The 15110-nt window shown below is 48.2% G+C and overlaps 2 protein-coding genes across 13 annotated transcripts in view; both read right to left on the bottom strand.

The window, feature by feature from the left end:
- The window catches only part of Znf384 (zinc finger protein 384), a 32605-nt gene extending 25337 nt beyond the window's left edge, over positions 1–7268 (bottom strand). For 5 of the 10 annotated variants that reach the window (XM_029534950.1, XM_029534943.1, XM_029534949.1 and 2 more), the window contains exons 1-2: positions 6578–6776; positions 6039–6098 (exon numbers count right to left, since the gene is read on the bottom strand). The gene's annotated coding sequence lies outside the window, so the exon portion shown is untranslated. Of the gene's footprint in view, positions 1–6038; positions 6099–6577; positions 6811–6984 lie in introns of those variants that run through there. The other 5 variants (XM_029534945.1, XM_021190765.2, XM_021190766.2 and 2 more) reach the window with 5 other exon arrangements.
- A 5957-nt stretch (positions 7269–13225) lies between these two features.
- Positions 13226–15110, bottom strand: part of Pianp (PILR alpha associated neural protein) — a 6403-nt gene continuing 4518 nt past the window's right edge. For 2 of the 3 annotated variants that reach the window (XM_021190457.1, XM_029535694.1), the window contains exons 5-6: positions 14675–14896; positions 13226–14360 (exon numbers count right to left, since the gene is read on the bottom strand). In XM_021190457.1, coding sequence (XP_021046116.1) covers positions 14339–14360; positions 14675–14896 — 244 coding nt within the window. In that variant the 3' untranslated portion in view covers positions 13226–14338. Of the gene's footprint in view, positions 14361–14670; positions 14897–15110 lie in introns of those variants that run through there. The other variant, XM_029535695.1, reaches the window with a different exon arrangement.

The raw sequence follows: 15110 nt of genomic DNA, 5'->3' as shown, positions 1-15110 counted from the left end.
GGTGATTAAGAAGAGACCAGCATCACTGAGGTGAAATCTTCTGGGAAGTGTTTTCTGAGAGCACAAACAGGCTGTGTTCCAGAGATAGCCCAGGTTGTACTTAGTGCTGCAGCTGTACTTGGTACTGTGTAAGAGTCACCCAGGTGGTACTGGTTTTGAAGGTATGAAGGAGTCATGAAGAACAGCTGAGGCTTGTCACTATGAGAGTCCATGGAAGGCCATTGGTGAAGGTGCAGCCTCAATTATAGTTGACAGCCCAGACTGAAGGGGTCATGCAAAGGAACTGAGGCTTGGCAACATAAAGAGAGCTAAGAGAGGCTATTGGTGAAGCCTAGTTGCAGCAGAAGATCCCAGGGTATTGGAGATGCCAGTACCATGGGATATCACCACCACCACCAGCAGCAGTGGAGTGGAGTCAACCAGAGCCTAGAGTGCTACAGAGGACAGAGCTGGAGAAGTGATGCCAGCCAGAGCTTTGGAGGAGCCCAGAAGTTCATGTGTGAATCCCAGACATTGAATCAAGAAGCAGTAACATTGAAGTTGCCTTGGAGACCCCAAGATGTTCGAGATGCCAGAGCCCTGGGCTATCTGCTGAGGAAAAAACTGCTAATGGGAAGTAGAAACAGCCCAGGAGAAAGAAGTTTGATGCAGTCAACAAAGATGAAAAAGGAGTTGGAGATCTGAAGACCATTTTGACATCAGACATGGAGATGCAGAATTGCCCAACTGGTTTCCTGTCTTGTTCTGCGGATTACAGTTAAGGGATTGGATGTATCTCAGAAGAGACTTTGGAGTTTTAACATTATAGAGACTGCTATATGCTATAGACTATGGGGACTTTTGAATTTGAACTAAATGTGTTTTCTATTATACTATGTTTAGGTGTGGCCCCCACAGACTTCTATGTTTGAACAAGCCCATGGGGGCCAGGGAGTGGGATGTGATGGTTTGCATATGCTCAGCCCAGGGAGTGGCACAATTAGAAGGTGTGGCCCTGTTGGAGTAGTGTCACTGTGGGTGTATGCTTTAAGACCCTACTCCTAGCTGCCTGGAAGCCAGTATCCTGCTAGCAGCCTTCAGATGAAGATGTAGAACTCTCAGCTCCTCCTGTACCATGTCTGCCTGGATGCTGCCATGTTCCTAACTTGATGACAATGGACTGAATCTCTGAACCTGTAAGCCAGCCCCAATTAAATGTTGTCCTTATAAGAGTTGCCTTGGTCATGGTGTCTCTTCACAGACCTAACTGAGACAACAGGGTTGTAGCCAAAAGACTGGCTGAAAGGTCAGTGACTTGGAAAGAGCATGATTAGAAAATTGGTGAGAGACACCTGGGGAATAAGAATGTGGGCAGATCTCTCCAAATAAGGGAAAGATGCCAAAATACCAATGTCCCATGTAAACGCCCATCAAAAGGTAACTTCAAAAATCAGTTTTGTTTTGTTTGTTTCCACCCGTTATCCACCATCATGGGATTCCATACCAAATTGCTTGTGACCAAGGAACTTACTTCCCAGACACAAACTGTGACAGTGGGCTCACGTTCATGGACTCCATAATCCTACCATGTTCTCCACCATCCTGATTGAATGGTGGAATGGTCTTTTAGGGTTGGGCGAGAGAGACAACCTTGTGGTTAAAGTGTACGCTGCTTTTGCAGAAGACCCAAATTTGGTTCCTAGCACCAACATCAGATGGTTCACAACTGCCTCCAAGTCCAGCTCCAGAGGGATCCAAATCCTCTGGTAAGTACTTATACTTACATAGACATAACCAGACACATACACATAATTTTAAAAAAAAAAAGTACCTCAAGGCCATCCTAGGCTACATAACAAGTTTGAAGCCAGTCTAGGATATAGGAAACCCTATCTCAAAAAAAAAAAAAAAAAAAAAAGTTTTAAACAGGGTTTAGCTCCAAGCCAGGGTTGAAGAAATGCCTCAGAAATTCAAGCTACTTATTCTTACAGAAGACCAAGGACCAGTTCCGAGCATATGGTGTCTTGCAACCATCCATAACCTAATCTTCTGACACACCAGGCACACACATGGTACAAATACATACATGTAAGCAAAATGTTCCTACACACATTAACATACTTTGTAAAGTAAACAAGAGTCAGATGGTAATGGCACTTCCTGCCATGCCTAGCAACCGGAGTTTAATCCTCAGGCCTCATGCAATATAGAGAATAACTGGGACAAAAATATAAGTACACGTGTGATCTGTGGTGCACCCCATATGAAAAATGTAATAAAAATGTAAAAATAAAACCTCAACCTGCCAGTTATAACGGCACATGGTTTAAGTATCAGCAGCAATGAGGAGGCAGAGGCAAAAAGGGACTTGGAGAGTTCAAGGCCAGCTTGGTCTCCATAGTTCCAGCCAAGGATTCATAATAAGATTGTCTCAAAATAAAATAAAATAAAATAAAGAGGCACTTCTAATTAACAGGTCAGCCCAAACCAAGCACATAACAATTAGTGCTCAAGAAGGAAGCATACATATTTAGCTGTAAAATGACACGTGAGGAAAGTGCTGTAATCTGTAGGGCACAGTAGCTCTTGCCTATGACCTAGGCACTTGAGAAACTCAGACAGGAGGACTACTGTGAGTTAGAGTCTGGCATTTGCCCTACATGGTTCCAGGCCAATTTGGATACCAAGTGTGACCCTATCTCAAAAACTACAGACATGACAACATGTGTTGGCAGGTGAAAGTGCTTGCTTCCAAGTCTAATGACCTGAGCTCGATCCCCAGAGTGTGCATGGTAGAAGGAAAGAACCAACTCCTCCACCTGATTACATGTGTGCTATGTCTCATATCTGTGCAAGCACACACAAAAATAAATGTTAAAAAAAAAAAAAAAGACAAAAAGCCATAACTACCTTTCTACTGATAAGTTATCCAAAATTCATATATTCCTTGGTATGAGATTGACTGGACAGCCAGCCAAGAATGAAGCTCAGGGCTAAACTGCAATGCAAATGGTGCCCCCAGATGCCTACCTCTCAGGTTCCCACCTCTCAGATTCCCATTCCCATCTTCCCACTTTCTCTCCCTAACATTCTCACTTCAAGAAGGCCACTGATATTATAGGGGACACCATCTCTCCACAGAACATCTTTTCCAGTTTTATTTAATTATGCTGGCACATTCAACAACAAAGAGCTCACTGTGGTGGCTGGTGCAGCCTTTAATCCCAGCATTCAGGAGACAGAAACAGGAGGGTCCTGGTGAGTTTGAGACTAGCCTGGTTTATGTAGTGAATACAAAAATAAAGACGTGGGGCTGGTGAGATGGCTCAGTGGGTAAGAGCACCCGACTGCTCTTCCAAAGGTCCAGAGTTCAAATCCCAGCAACCACATGGTGGCTCACAACCATCCATAATGAGATCTGACTCCCTCTTCTGGAATGTCTGAAGACAGCTACAGTGTACTTACATATAATAAATAAATAAATCTTTAAATAAATAAATAAAGACATAAACAAGGAGCAGGAGCGATGGCCTGAAAGAGGGCTCAATAGTGACAACACTCACACTCGCTGCTCTCCCGGGGTTCAATTCCCAGCATCCACACGGCAGCTCCCAACCACCTGTAACTTCAGGTTCAGGAAAGTCAATGCTCTCTTCTGTCTTCCACAGCCACTAGACATGCCAGTGGTACACAGGTATACATGCTGGCAAACAACCACACATACTACAAAGATAAAAAGGGCCAGGTGTGGGGGCACATGCTTGCAACCCCAGCACTCAGGAAGCTGGGGCAGGAAGATTATGACCTCCAGATCAAGATCCATCTAGAGCTGTCAATATGGCTCAGCAGACAAAAGTGACTGTCACCAGGCATAATGACCTAACTTTGACGCTCGGAACCCACAGGGTAGAACTGACTTCCACCAGCTGACATCTGACCACTCTCCTTACACCATGGCACAAGCACCCACACACATTCTTCTTTTCACTGCCACACCTTCCATATGCAAAAACCAACCTGGGCTACGTGAGGCTGTGTCTCAAATAAACAAACAACATTTTAAAAAGGAAAGAAAGGAAAAGAACCAGAGAACCGGCTCTGCTCTAGGACTTGGGAACAAGTAGAAGACTTCCCTTATAGCTCCAGAGAACAAAAAAGGAAGGAGTAAGAGGACAGAGTTCAGATTCAAAATGAGCTTCAGCATTGCCTCCATCAGGCCTCGACTTAGTAAGAAGGGAAGGCTAGATCCACAGAAAGGAAAAGAGTAAGGCATAATTAAATAATCACTTTTCTTCCCAGTCTCCAGGCTCCGTCTGGTGATGTGGCTCAATTGGTAGAGCACTTGCCCAGCATGCATAAACCTCTGGGTTTGATTCCCAACACCACTTAACCTGGGTGAAGTAAAGTTGCTAACTCCAGCATTCGGACAGAGGCAGGAGGATCACAAGTTCAAGGTCATCTGTGGCAACATGGTGTCCTATCTTAAAAAGTAAAGTAAAAAAGACAGCTGCCAAGATGGCTCAGCAGAAAAAGCCTCTTGTCACCAGGCCTAATGACTTGAGTTTGGGCCCCAGAATCCACAACTCCCTCAAAGTTGTCCTCTGACCACCTCTCTAAACATAAACAAAATAAATAAAAAACAAAATTTAAAAGTACAAAAGATTTGCTTTCCAGAGGAGTTACTGACAGCGAGGAGATGCTGACAGTAGGGTGAGCATTCCTGCACTCTTCTGTCCTATGCTGCCATTTAAGGTGTTTCCAACCACTCGAAGGTGAGAGGTCACAGCCTGAGAATTCGGGGAAGCTCACTTTACATTACCTCCTATCCCGTCTTTTGTGTGTTTATAAAATGAACATAGAAGTCAGAAGACAACCTCATGAGTCAATTCCTCAGGTACCACCAGTTTATTTTTACATACTGGGTCTTTCACTAACCTAGGCCTCGCCAAGCCCCAGGGAGCCATCCACCTGTCTCTGCCTTCCCAGCACTGGGACCACCATGTTCCGCTTTCCCGCCTGGATTCTGGGCAGCAAACCTGGGTCCTCATGCTCACATGACAAACACTTTACCAACTGGACTGTCTCTCCCGCCCTCCAATTTGTTTATTTATGGATTTAAGCATGTGGGTATTTCATCTGTATAACAGTGGAGGGCATCGATCCCATGGGACTACAGTTACGGACAGTTGTGAGCTGCCATGTGGGTGCTGGGCTTGAACTCAGGACCTCTGGAAGAACAACCAGTGCTCCTAACTATATTGTTTTTAACTGCTATTTTTTTCAACTAAAGAACCTTTCTCATTGCCATTCATAGTGGCATATGTCTGTAGTCCAAACACTTAGGTAGCACAGAGAGAAGAGATGGCCTCAAGTCCGAGGCCAAACTTAGTGAGTTTACTTAGTGAGTTCCACACTAGCTTGGGCTTCAGAACAAAATTTTGTTTCCCTCCCCTCAAAAAATAGAAAGGTTTCAGTATTAGCATTAGGTATCATTTTGATTTCTCCCAGATTTACTAGAGCAGACACCATATAATTTTATCTCTTTTATTTCAAACTATCCAAGAAGCAGTGTTCCCCGAAAAATATTACCTGACACATCAAACTCAAATTGTCTCATGTTAGAGTCTTCATCACTCAACAGAGCCACTCAAACACTCCACTGAACACCAAGAATGGGAAACTCCAAACTTGCCTCTGTTGTTTCTATAAGTGACACCATAAAGACTATACTGTAATCAGAGTCCCTGTGTCTCCATAGCAGAATACATTTCTGACAAAATGTAAGCCCATTTAGTGGCTTCACCTGAGTATTTCACATTTTATTCCTGTCGAGTACCACTGGCCATGAAAAGGTAACAAAGAAACAGTACCAACTTTTTACACAAAAACCTCCTGGGTACTATGTGACACAATAAGAAAAGGCTTTTTTGCTCTCTCACTGCAAGCGCTGGTGTTGATTGCTTCAATAATTCTATCACACTGTAAAGGGAAAAAAAAAGAAAAAAACCATTTGCGATGACCCCATCTCTCCCCAAATCATTAAACCAAGATTGTCTTACCCTCTCTCTCTCTTCCTCCTGTCGTCTTATTCCTTCTCCTTTCCAGGGCTCCTGAACTTTCTGGAAACAAATTGTCTAGGTTACAGAGGCCAGTATGGAAAGGCCACCAGAGAACTGTGGAGAACCTCACAAGTTGACTGTCAGCAATTCAGAAAGCAGACAGCTTCCCCCAACCAACAATCCAAGGATGGAAGGGCGAGAGTCACAGGCGTTCAGTGACACCCACTAAGTGTACATAAGGGAAATAAAGCCAGTTCCCCAAAACTAAGATGAATTCTATCAGCAGCATTTGGGTTCCACTCCTAGGCTCGGACACTTAATTCTTCGTTCCCCCCAGGGCTACAGGGAATCAGGAGCCACAGGTGAAGGAGGGTCCCTGCTCCTGGGAAGTGGCTTTAGAAAGCAAAGCTGAGGGTAGGGGGATGCCCTAGTCCTGTGTCAGGCACAGTGCCAAGTTCGGGCCCAGCCACTTCCTCTAGCCTCGTCCCCCCCCCCCCCCCAACACACACACTTCAGCCAGGACTTCGCCCCCTTCCTACCCAAGGCCTTGTGCCAAGAGGTACTTCCTTCAACCTTCAGTGGTCTCTATACTGGAGACTCCCAGCTGTCCCCCTAAAACCTTCGCTCCCCCGAGACACCGAACCGGGTCCTTCCTCCCGATGTCAAGTCCCACTCCTTCCTCAAAGACCGGTCTCTGGGACGTCCCTCCTTCACCCCTCCAGGGAGCTGAACTCTGCCACCCACTAGACAGGCACCCGCCCCCTAAACCCCCCCCCAATTCCTCCTCATCGCCCGCTCCTCCACCGCCGCCACTTCCGGTTCCGGGACAGCCACACTCACAGTCCCATCCTGGACCCCCCCCCTTCCCAGCTCGCCCGAGGAAAAGGGGGAGGGGGGAGGAGCGAGGGGCAGCGGCGCGCAGCGACTGCAGCGGCGCGACACTCACCAGGCGGCGGCGGCGGCGACGCCGGCGCCAGCGCCAGAGCCAGCGCGCGGGAGGGGCGGCGGTCACCGGGGAAGGAAGGAGCCGAGGGAGTGGGAGGACCGGCGGGGCGCGGGCTCGGCACCGCGAGGCGGGGCGCGCCGGCATGCGCTGCAGGCGCCAGACGGACCCCGACGCTCGCACGGGCGGCGCGCGAGACACCCGCAGGGCGGGGGCGCGAGGCGGCGTGGGGGGGCCGTCCTCCTGCACACTCACCCGGAAGTGGTGCTGCGGCTCGTGCTCCCGGGAACCCCGACTCCTCCACGCCCACTTCCCCCCCCCCCCCAGCGTCGATGTGCAGTCGTTTCGCGGAGAAGGCGGGAGAGCCGGAAACGAAAACGGGGGGGGGGAGGAAAGTAGCGGGGGGAGGGCGGCAGCAGGAAAGGAGAAGGGGGGGGGAAGAGTTCAGAGTCCGAGTCACTTCCGAGAACGGCTCGACCACATCCGGCGCTGTTAGGGCTCGGACGTCTTGAGGGCAGAAGTTATACGACAAGTAAGGGCGGAAGTAGCGCCCACCCGGGAACCGGCGGAGCGCGGGGTGGATGTGACGCCCGAGCGGAAGTGAAGTCACTTTCTGTTAAAGAGCTGAAGCTGAGCATCTGGAGAGCGCACCCCGGCTTCCGGAAGAGACTTCTGGGGAAGTGGGAGGGTGGAAGCGAGACAGGTTCATGAATTATGCATCAAGACACTGAAGACAGTTTAGATCGCCCCTCTTTTGCTAGATTTGCCTTACTTTTGTATGAGTGTATCTGTGCTAATGCATGCCGCGTGTGTGCAGGAGTTCCTGCCTGCTTCGAGCTTCCCTGTCTGCGTGCTGGGAACCGAACCTCCCGTCCTCCGGAAGGACGCCCAGCACTCCTTACAGCGGAGCCAACTCTTCAGCCCCAAAAAGACTGTGCGGAATCTTAAAGACGGGAGTCACAGCTCATTTCTGAGTCGACTAGGTTGTTGTAGGGAGTTAACCTTTTTTCTTGGATCTTCCCGAATTTTTGTTGTTGTTGTTGTTGTTGTTGAGCCAGGGAGGGGGAAATCTCATTTTTTGAATATTCAAGAAAGGTAAGAAGGTCCATAGTTGTCTGAGGTTTCGGGATCGGTGCTACCAAAGTTCAATCGGTCTTCCTCTGACCACACCGTTATTCTTTTCGCTTTGGTCTTTTCTTGTTGCCAACACCCTCATCTCTTATCTTCTTACCCGGTTTTACTTCTAAGTACAACACTTGGCATACCTGATATTGTTTATGGCTCACCTGGTGTTGTTGCCCAGCTCCATAAGGGCAATGACTTTGAATTGTTGCTGATGGTATCAACAGGTCCCAGAATTAAGCATTCCAGTAAACGTTTGTTACGTAAATGAACATTATAAACTATTGCAGGAAACTCCCTGATTGCTACAACCCAAAGGGTTTTTTAAAAAATTCATAGCATTTACTGTGTCTTTGTCGTTTGCTTGCTTGTTTGTTTGTTTGTTTTTGAGACAGGGTTTCTCTGTGTAGCCCTGGCTATCCTGGAACTCTCTCTGCAGACCAAGCTGTCCTTGAACTCAGATCGCAGTCTATCTGCCTCTCCTTCCCACGACCCAGCTATGTCTTTGTCTTTGAGACAGGATCTTACATTGGTGTATTTAAAACTGGCCTTGAATCCTTGATCCACTTTCCTCCACTTCCTAAGTAGTAGGATTTTTGAGATCTCTTAGTCTATTGCTTTTACTGTTAATTTTAATTAATGTATATATCTAAATCCCGACTAAGATTGTCAGGACGTCCTATGTGTCTCTCTATCCGTCTACCTTATCTCCCTTTACACTCCACAGTTTTTCCTACCTTCACTCCCTGTCAGCTGGTCTCTTGTTCTTCCTCTTGACCTATGGTTGACTTTATTTAATCCTGTTTCCAAAAAACAGAAAGCTCATAGATTTAAAAAAAAAAAAAAAAAAAGATTATCAGGAATCTGATTATCTGATTAAGATACTGAAACAATATATGTGTAAAGTAACAGATTCTGGCCCTGTAGAGCTCAGCTTCTTCCCATCTTGGGCCTTCCCTAAGATGCTAAACTGCTAGCATGTAACAGCCCCAAGGTAAGATGGGGCAATGGGACTGCCTTTTTTTTTTTTTTTTTTTTTTTTTTTTTTAAGACAGGGTTTCTCTGGGTAGCCCTGGCTGACCTGGAACTCACTTTGTAGACCAGGCTGGCCTCGAACTCAGAATTCCTGCCTCTGCCTCCCGAGTGCTGGGATTAAAGGCGTGTGCCACCACTGCCCGGCTCATAAATGCCTTCTTTACATCCTATCTACTACCTTCACTAATCTGCTAGGCTCTGAGACCCCCTACCTCTCTTAAGACTGTGACTGTTAGTAATTTCCTTTGTTCTGCAGATTCCTGGTTGGACTCCTGTGCCAGCTTCCTCTGCTTCAAGTGGCCAGTGATTAAAAGACTTGGTTCCCAGAAATCCATCTCGGTATCAAATCTGGAAAGAATCTTTAGTATTTAAAATAATGTTTGTTTATTTATGTATTTATTTAGTAAGTATGTATAGCCACAGGTCTGTCTCAGCTCATGCAAATGGGTTCCAATCGTGAGAAAGCAAAATTACTCTAACAAAGAGCTGTGATCTTATTCTACAGATAAATAAAGTGGGACTGCCAGTTTAAGTGACTTCTCCCCTCAAAGTCACAGCCAGGAATAGCAAAAGTTACCTTTATATATTTGTTTCTTTAGGATAGGGTCTCACTATGTAGCTCTGGCTAACCTGGAACTCACTATGTAGATCAGGTTGACCAGATAGCCTCGTCTACTCTTGTACCCCAGCCTGGCCACAAACTTGCTAGGATAACTTTGAATTTCCAATGCTGCTGCCTCAGTGGCTCTCCTTGGTGCTGGATTACAGACATAAATCACCATACCTTTTATTTGTTTTTTATTTTTATTTTTATTTTTGTGTGTGTATGTGGAGGCCAGAGGTCATTATTAGATGTCTTCCTTAATTCCTGTGATCATTTTTTTTTTCTGTTGAGATGGGGGTCTCAAAATGAACATAAAGTTCACCAATTCAAACACATCATCTAGCTATCAAACCCTGACATCCTTCCTGCCTCCCCAAGGTGGAATTAACAGATGGAAACCATCATGACCAGTATTGTATGTGGGTGCTGGGGACCAGGCCCAGTTCCTCACACTTTCATGGAGAGCATTTTACAAGCTCACCTGTCTCCCAGCACTGTTTTGTTTTCGTATTTTGAGCCCAGACTGACCCAAACTTAGCACATAGCTAAGATGGCCCGATACCCCTCATCCTCCTGTCTCTGTCACCCAGACACTGGAATTATAGGTGTAAGCTATCATGCCGAGTGCCTCTTCCTTCGTATTACAGTTTCGAGCGTAGCACTCAGTCTGTGTTGATTTCAGTGGCAAATTAGCAGGCTAAGGACTTGAGTGTGGGGACTTGAGCAGGATAAGCCATCATGTAACTGTAATACCAGCATTCAAGAGTCTGGGGCAGAATTCTAAGTTACGATCAGGCCAACCTCAGTTATATACAGAGACTCTGTCTTCAAAAGAGAAGGAAGAGAAGGTAAAAGAAAAGTCAGGAAGAGAGGGAAGGGAAAGGAAAGAAATATGGAAGCAGGGCTGGTGAGATGGCTCAGTGGGTAAGAGCACCCGACTGCTCTTCGGAAGGTTCAGAGTTCAGATCCCAGCAACCACATGGTGGCTCATAACTATCCATAACAAGATCTGACGCCCTCTTCTGGAGTATCTGAAGACAACTACAGTGTACTTACATATAATAAATAAATAAATCTTTAAAAAAAAAAAGAAATATGGAAGCAAAATAGTAATTCCCGAAGGTCCTGGTTCTCCAGCTCTGCTTCCTCTGTACATTCTTCAAGCATTCTCTGAGCCCCCTGACTCTGGCAGCCCTCCTCCTGCCTTTTGCTCTAAGAAGCCACTTTTAAGTCCCTGGAACAAAGCTTTAGAGCAGTAAATGTGGGACACAGTGGGGTGGGGAGGAGGGCTGTTAATTTTAGCCTGGGGTTCTCCAGCTGGCACAATTTCCATCTTGAATCATTTCCACACCCTGAGCTCTGCTAGGAGATCCCTCCTCCTGGGGGCTTCCCCATCCCCTGCTTTGGTCTACCGCAATGGTAAGCATTCCAGAAACATGCCTAGAAGAACCTTGGCTGAGTCATTTGATGTACTCCCTCAACAGAGAGAGTTTGGTGATGGGAGATGCCTCCCTCAAACTGGACTTGTGACTTGTGGCCTCCAAGGAACTTCCAGTTCTCAGAAGAGCCATTTGGTCCTTGTTCTTTTTCTCCTCTATAACTCTATCGCTGAAGACCTAAAGCCCTGAGTCACTGTTGGAGTTTTAAGAGAAAAATTAAGGTGTGTTCCCCAGGGTCCATGCGTTGTCATGGTTAGCAAGACACTGACCCAAGCTGGCATAGTTCCTCTAGGCGATCCAAACATCCAGATTGTCTTCTCTCTCCCATCTTTCTATCCATCTGTCCTTTCATGGTGGAGAGGGCATTTGGGGAAAGGGAACAGGTGAGACTCCCAGTGTCTCACTGGTATGTTTAATTTATTTAAATTTAGGAGGACTGCAGTCTAATCAGACAGCAATTAATTCCTTGTTCATTAGGGGACTTCATGTGTGCCTTTTGCATATGGATGAGCCACAGGGTCACACTGTCCCTCTAAAGGGAGAGTTGTGGAAGGTGAGAGCCCTGGGAGCCCTTCGAACATCTTGCCCTTCTACTCCAAGTGCTCTTTCATTCCCCCTCGCCTTGGCAAGGCCTCCAGCCCTGTGGGGAACACTGGAAAGGTTAAGGAGACTTCTTCCTCACCTTCCACATAGCCCTTCCTTCCCTACCCAACTACCTCCCCCTGGCCTTTCAGTTTCCTCCTGGCCCCCTCCCTTTCCATTCCCTCTGGAATCTCCTGTGCACCGTGCTGACAGCCCTCCTCAGAAGGCTTGTTCGCCTCATACCTCTGCAGGGTGGTCCCTGGTTCACGACTCCTCCCATCGATGCTTTCCTCTGGAGCAGCCTGTCCTAATTCTGCCCTTGTCCTAAGACAGACACTCCTCCCTTCCCACACTCATCACCGTGTGCTTTAGGGGCTCAGCTACACGTATTTCAATACACAGTACAGCTCGTCAGTATCTAAAGCACACCTATCAGTGTGTGTGTGTGTGCACATTCCTATTTATAGCCTCAAAAATAAAACAAATGGAGGCAGGTACATTCCGGGCAACCCACACTACTCTCTTGGATACTATATTGTCTCCTACTTCCTTGGGACTACCCATTTCCAAAGAGCAGGTGAGGCACAGATGGGGGGTAGGGTGGGGAGGAATAGGACACAAGATCTAGGTGGTTACCAGAGCAACAGAGCCTAGCAACAGCTGAGAAACTGATGTGTGGGCTTTACTAGGGCTGTTAAAGAGCTAAACCTAGAATTGGGACCTCGGAGGTGACTGATCCCAGCTGGGCAGCCTGTGTTCCCTCCCCAGACACACCCCTTGATTCCATTCCCACACCTTAGCAAGTGGGAAAACCACACTGAGCTGCACACAGAGCTCCTTGTGCAGCACAGCTTTTTGGCGGGCAGTCATGGGCAGGGCCATGGTAAGGAGCAAGGATGAAGATAGAGCAGGGAGAGCATCCTCTACTGGGCTCACTCATCCTCTCCCTTTGACCCTTTACCCTCTGCCTTAGCTGTCTTGCCCAGTGCGGTGTGGTGACTCATGCCTGTAATGCCAGCACTCAGGAGGCCAAGGTGGGCGAATCTAGTATGGGCCAGCCTGGAAACAGGGTGAGAGACTCTGTCAGATCAATCAGTTGCTTTTCCGGCTTATCCCATTGCTAGTCCTAAGAAATGTCCCCACTTTTCTCTGTCTTTGGTCTCTCTTGACCCTCACTAGTAAGGAACAAGCAAGCCTTACAAACACTTCAGATGCAAGTTCTCCTCCCACAGGGCTCTTTCTCCTCTGGAGCCTCTCTGGTTCCTTCCTTCATCCTGTCCTAAGTTAAGTTATCCATCAGTCTCCAGCTTCAGGTAGAACAGGCCAGGTGACAATCTAGTCTGAAGAAGTTCCTCATCTCCCCTTTCTCTCCCATTCTCCTTCCTGTCCATCCTCTCTGTGTATGGGGGGTGGGGGGAGGGTGCCAGGGGTTGGGAACTATAAGGCAAAACAGGGAACTAAATTATCTTGCAAAGGCTTTATTTGAAAATTTTTGAAACTTACATCCCACAAGATTATCACCACAAGAAGAAAGAGATAATACAAAAATATATATCACAGCATAGGAGCCAGGTAAGAGGGAGAAGGGAGCTGGAGAGATGAGCGAGAAAGAGGGAAGAACCTGAAGAACAGAAAAGGGAGAGGGAAGGAGGGGACATGAGACGACCCAGGGAGAGAAGGGTGGATATGGAGGCAGAGCTCCCAATGGCCTTGAACCAGCTGGCTTCAGTTCCTGGCAGCCTAGGTACACTTAAGGAAGCCTTGGGGAGGATGAGAGATGGAGGACCTGTTGAGGGGGCTCCGAATTCCATACAGACACATACACACAGACATCCAGGACAGACAAAACAAGGGCCTTGGGAGGGAAGGGAGGACATAGGGGTCCCTTCTCATGTAGTGCAGCAGGATACTCTTCCCAAACCCATACTTCTGATGACAGAGTTTAACAACTGGGCCTCACTACCCCCGTTCCTGTGGGGGAGCCCTCAGCAATGCCAGCATCCTTGGAATGGGATGGAAAGACACAGATGTGAATGGGGCCATGACAAATGGTACAAGGAGTCCCTAGCTCACCTCCCACCCACCTCTAGGGCAGCATGCAAGGGCCACAGAAGCTAGACCAGTGGGTGCTGATGAGGCAGAGTGGGCACACTATGCCATATATTGGAGCCAGAAATGCTTGTGCCCATTCTGAGATGGGCACGGAGAATGTAAAGGGGGCAGGACATAGACAACCCGAGGGAGAGAGCTAGGAGCCGGCTGAGAAGACGCGAACGGGGACATGGCAGAGGAGCAGCGTGGAGAGCGTGACTGTGCTATGGCCTGTGAGGGTGTGGGTGAGTGTGCAAGGCTTTCATGTGAATGTGCAAGGGTGGGAATGGGAGACCCCAGTCACTGGAGGACAAACACTTGGGCTTGCCCATGGGATTAGTGAGTGTCCCAGGTTGTGTGCAAGGACAGGAGCTAGGAGCCCCCCACCATGGCCCCAATTCCCCATGGTTGCCCCACCCTCAGTGGATGGTGGCTATGCTGGCCACTTGGCCTCCTGCTTGGCAGCACCCCAACATGGGGGGCATCACAGATTCACCAGGGGAATCCTGAGAGGAAGAGGGAAAATGCATAGTCAGGAACCAAAGAGTAGGCTGAAGCTGCAGGAGACGTCAGGGTTAAGAGGGCTGAGCTGGAATTAAGGGTGATAGGAGGCTAGAACAGAGAGCCTAAGGGTGCAGGGAGCCCCATTCCCTTTAGAGAGGATCTGACCAGCCCCCTTGGGAGGCCCAGGAACCAGATCAGGGAGGGTGTCATGGACTGCATTGGGGAAGACCACCCACCCAGGGAAGATAACTGAAGGTCTAGAAATTCCCTCCTCACCCTCCCATTCCATCAGCCCCTCCCATCCCATTGCCCTCACCGGTTCAACTGGAAGGCTGGAGCCCCCTTAGGCTGGGGCATCCCAGGCCGGGGTCCCCCTCGGGGTTCCTCATGGTCAGGGGTGGGGGTAGGCGAGTCCCCAAAAGCCCCCAGCACAGTGACTCCAGCAGGAGACAGGTCTGTCAGTGGTTGCTGGCTCTCCTCCTGCCTCAGGGCACCTTGCTGCCCTGAGGGCCTGCGCCGCTTCTGGCTACGGTCCCAGCTTGTGCATCAGAAGGAAAGAGGTCTTCTCACAAACTCAGTTCAGCATCCCTGGTTAACCCAACTTCTCCACAGCAAAGAAACTGGCTTCTGAGACCGTCAGACTATTCCCTCTCCTTCCCTCTAGACCACTTGTGGAGAGCCACAAGCTCAATGCCTCCTCCCCACCAATAGAAAGCCCCTTAAAAGCTGGGCGTGGTGGCGCACGCCTTTAA

The sequence above is a fragment of the Mus pahari genome, chromosome 2, assembly GCF_900095145.1.
Source record: "Mus pahari chromosome 2, PAHARI_EIJ_v1.1, whole genome shotgun sequence".
NCBI classification, from domain to species: Eukaryota; Metazoa; Chordata; class Mammalia; order Rodentia; family Muridae; genus Mus; species Mus pahari.
This window is presented reverse-complemented; position numbering and strand designations above follow the sequence as displayed.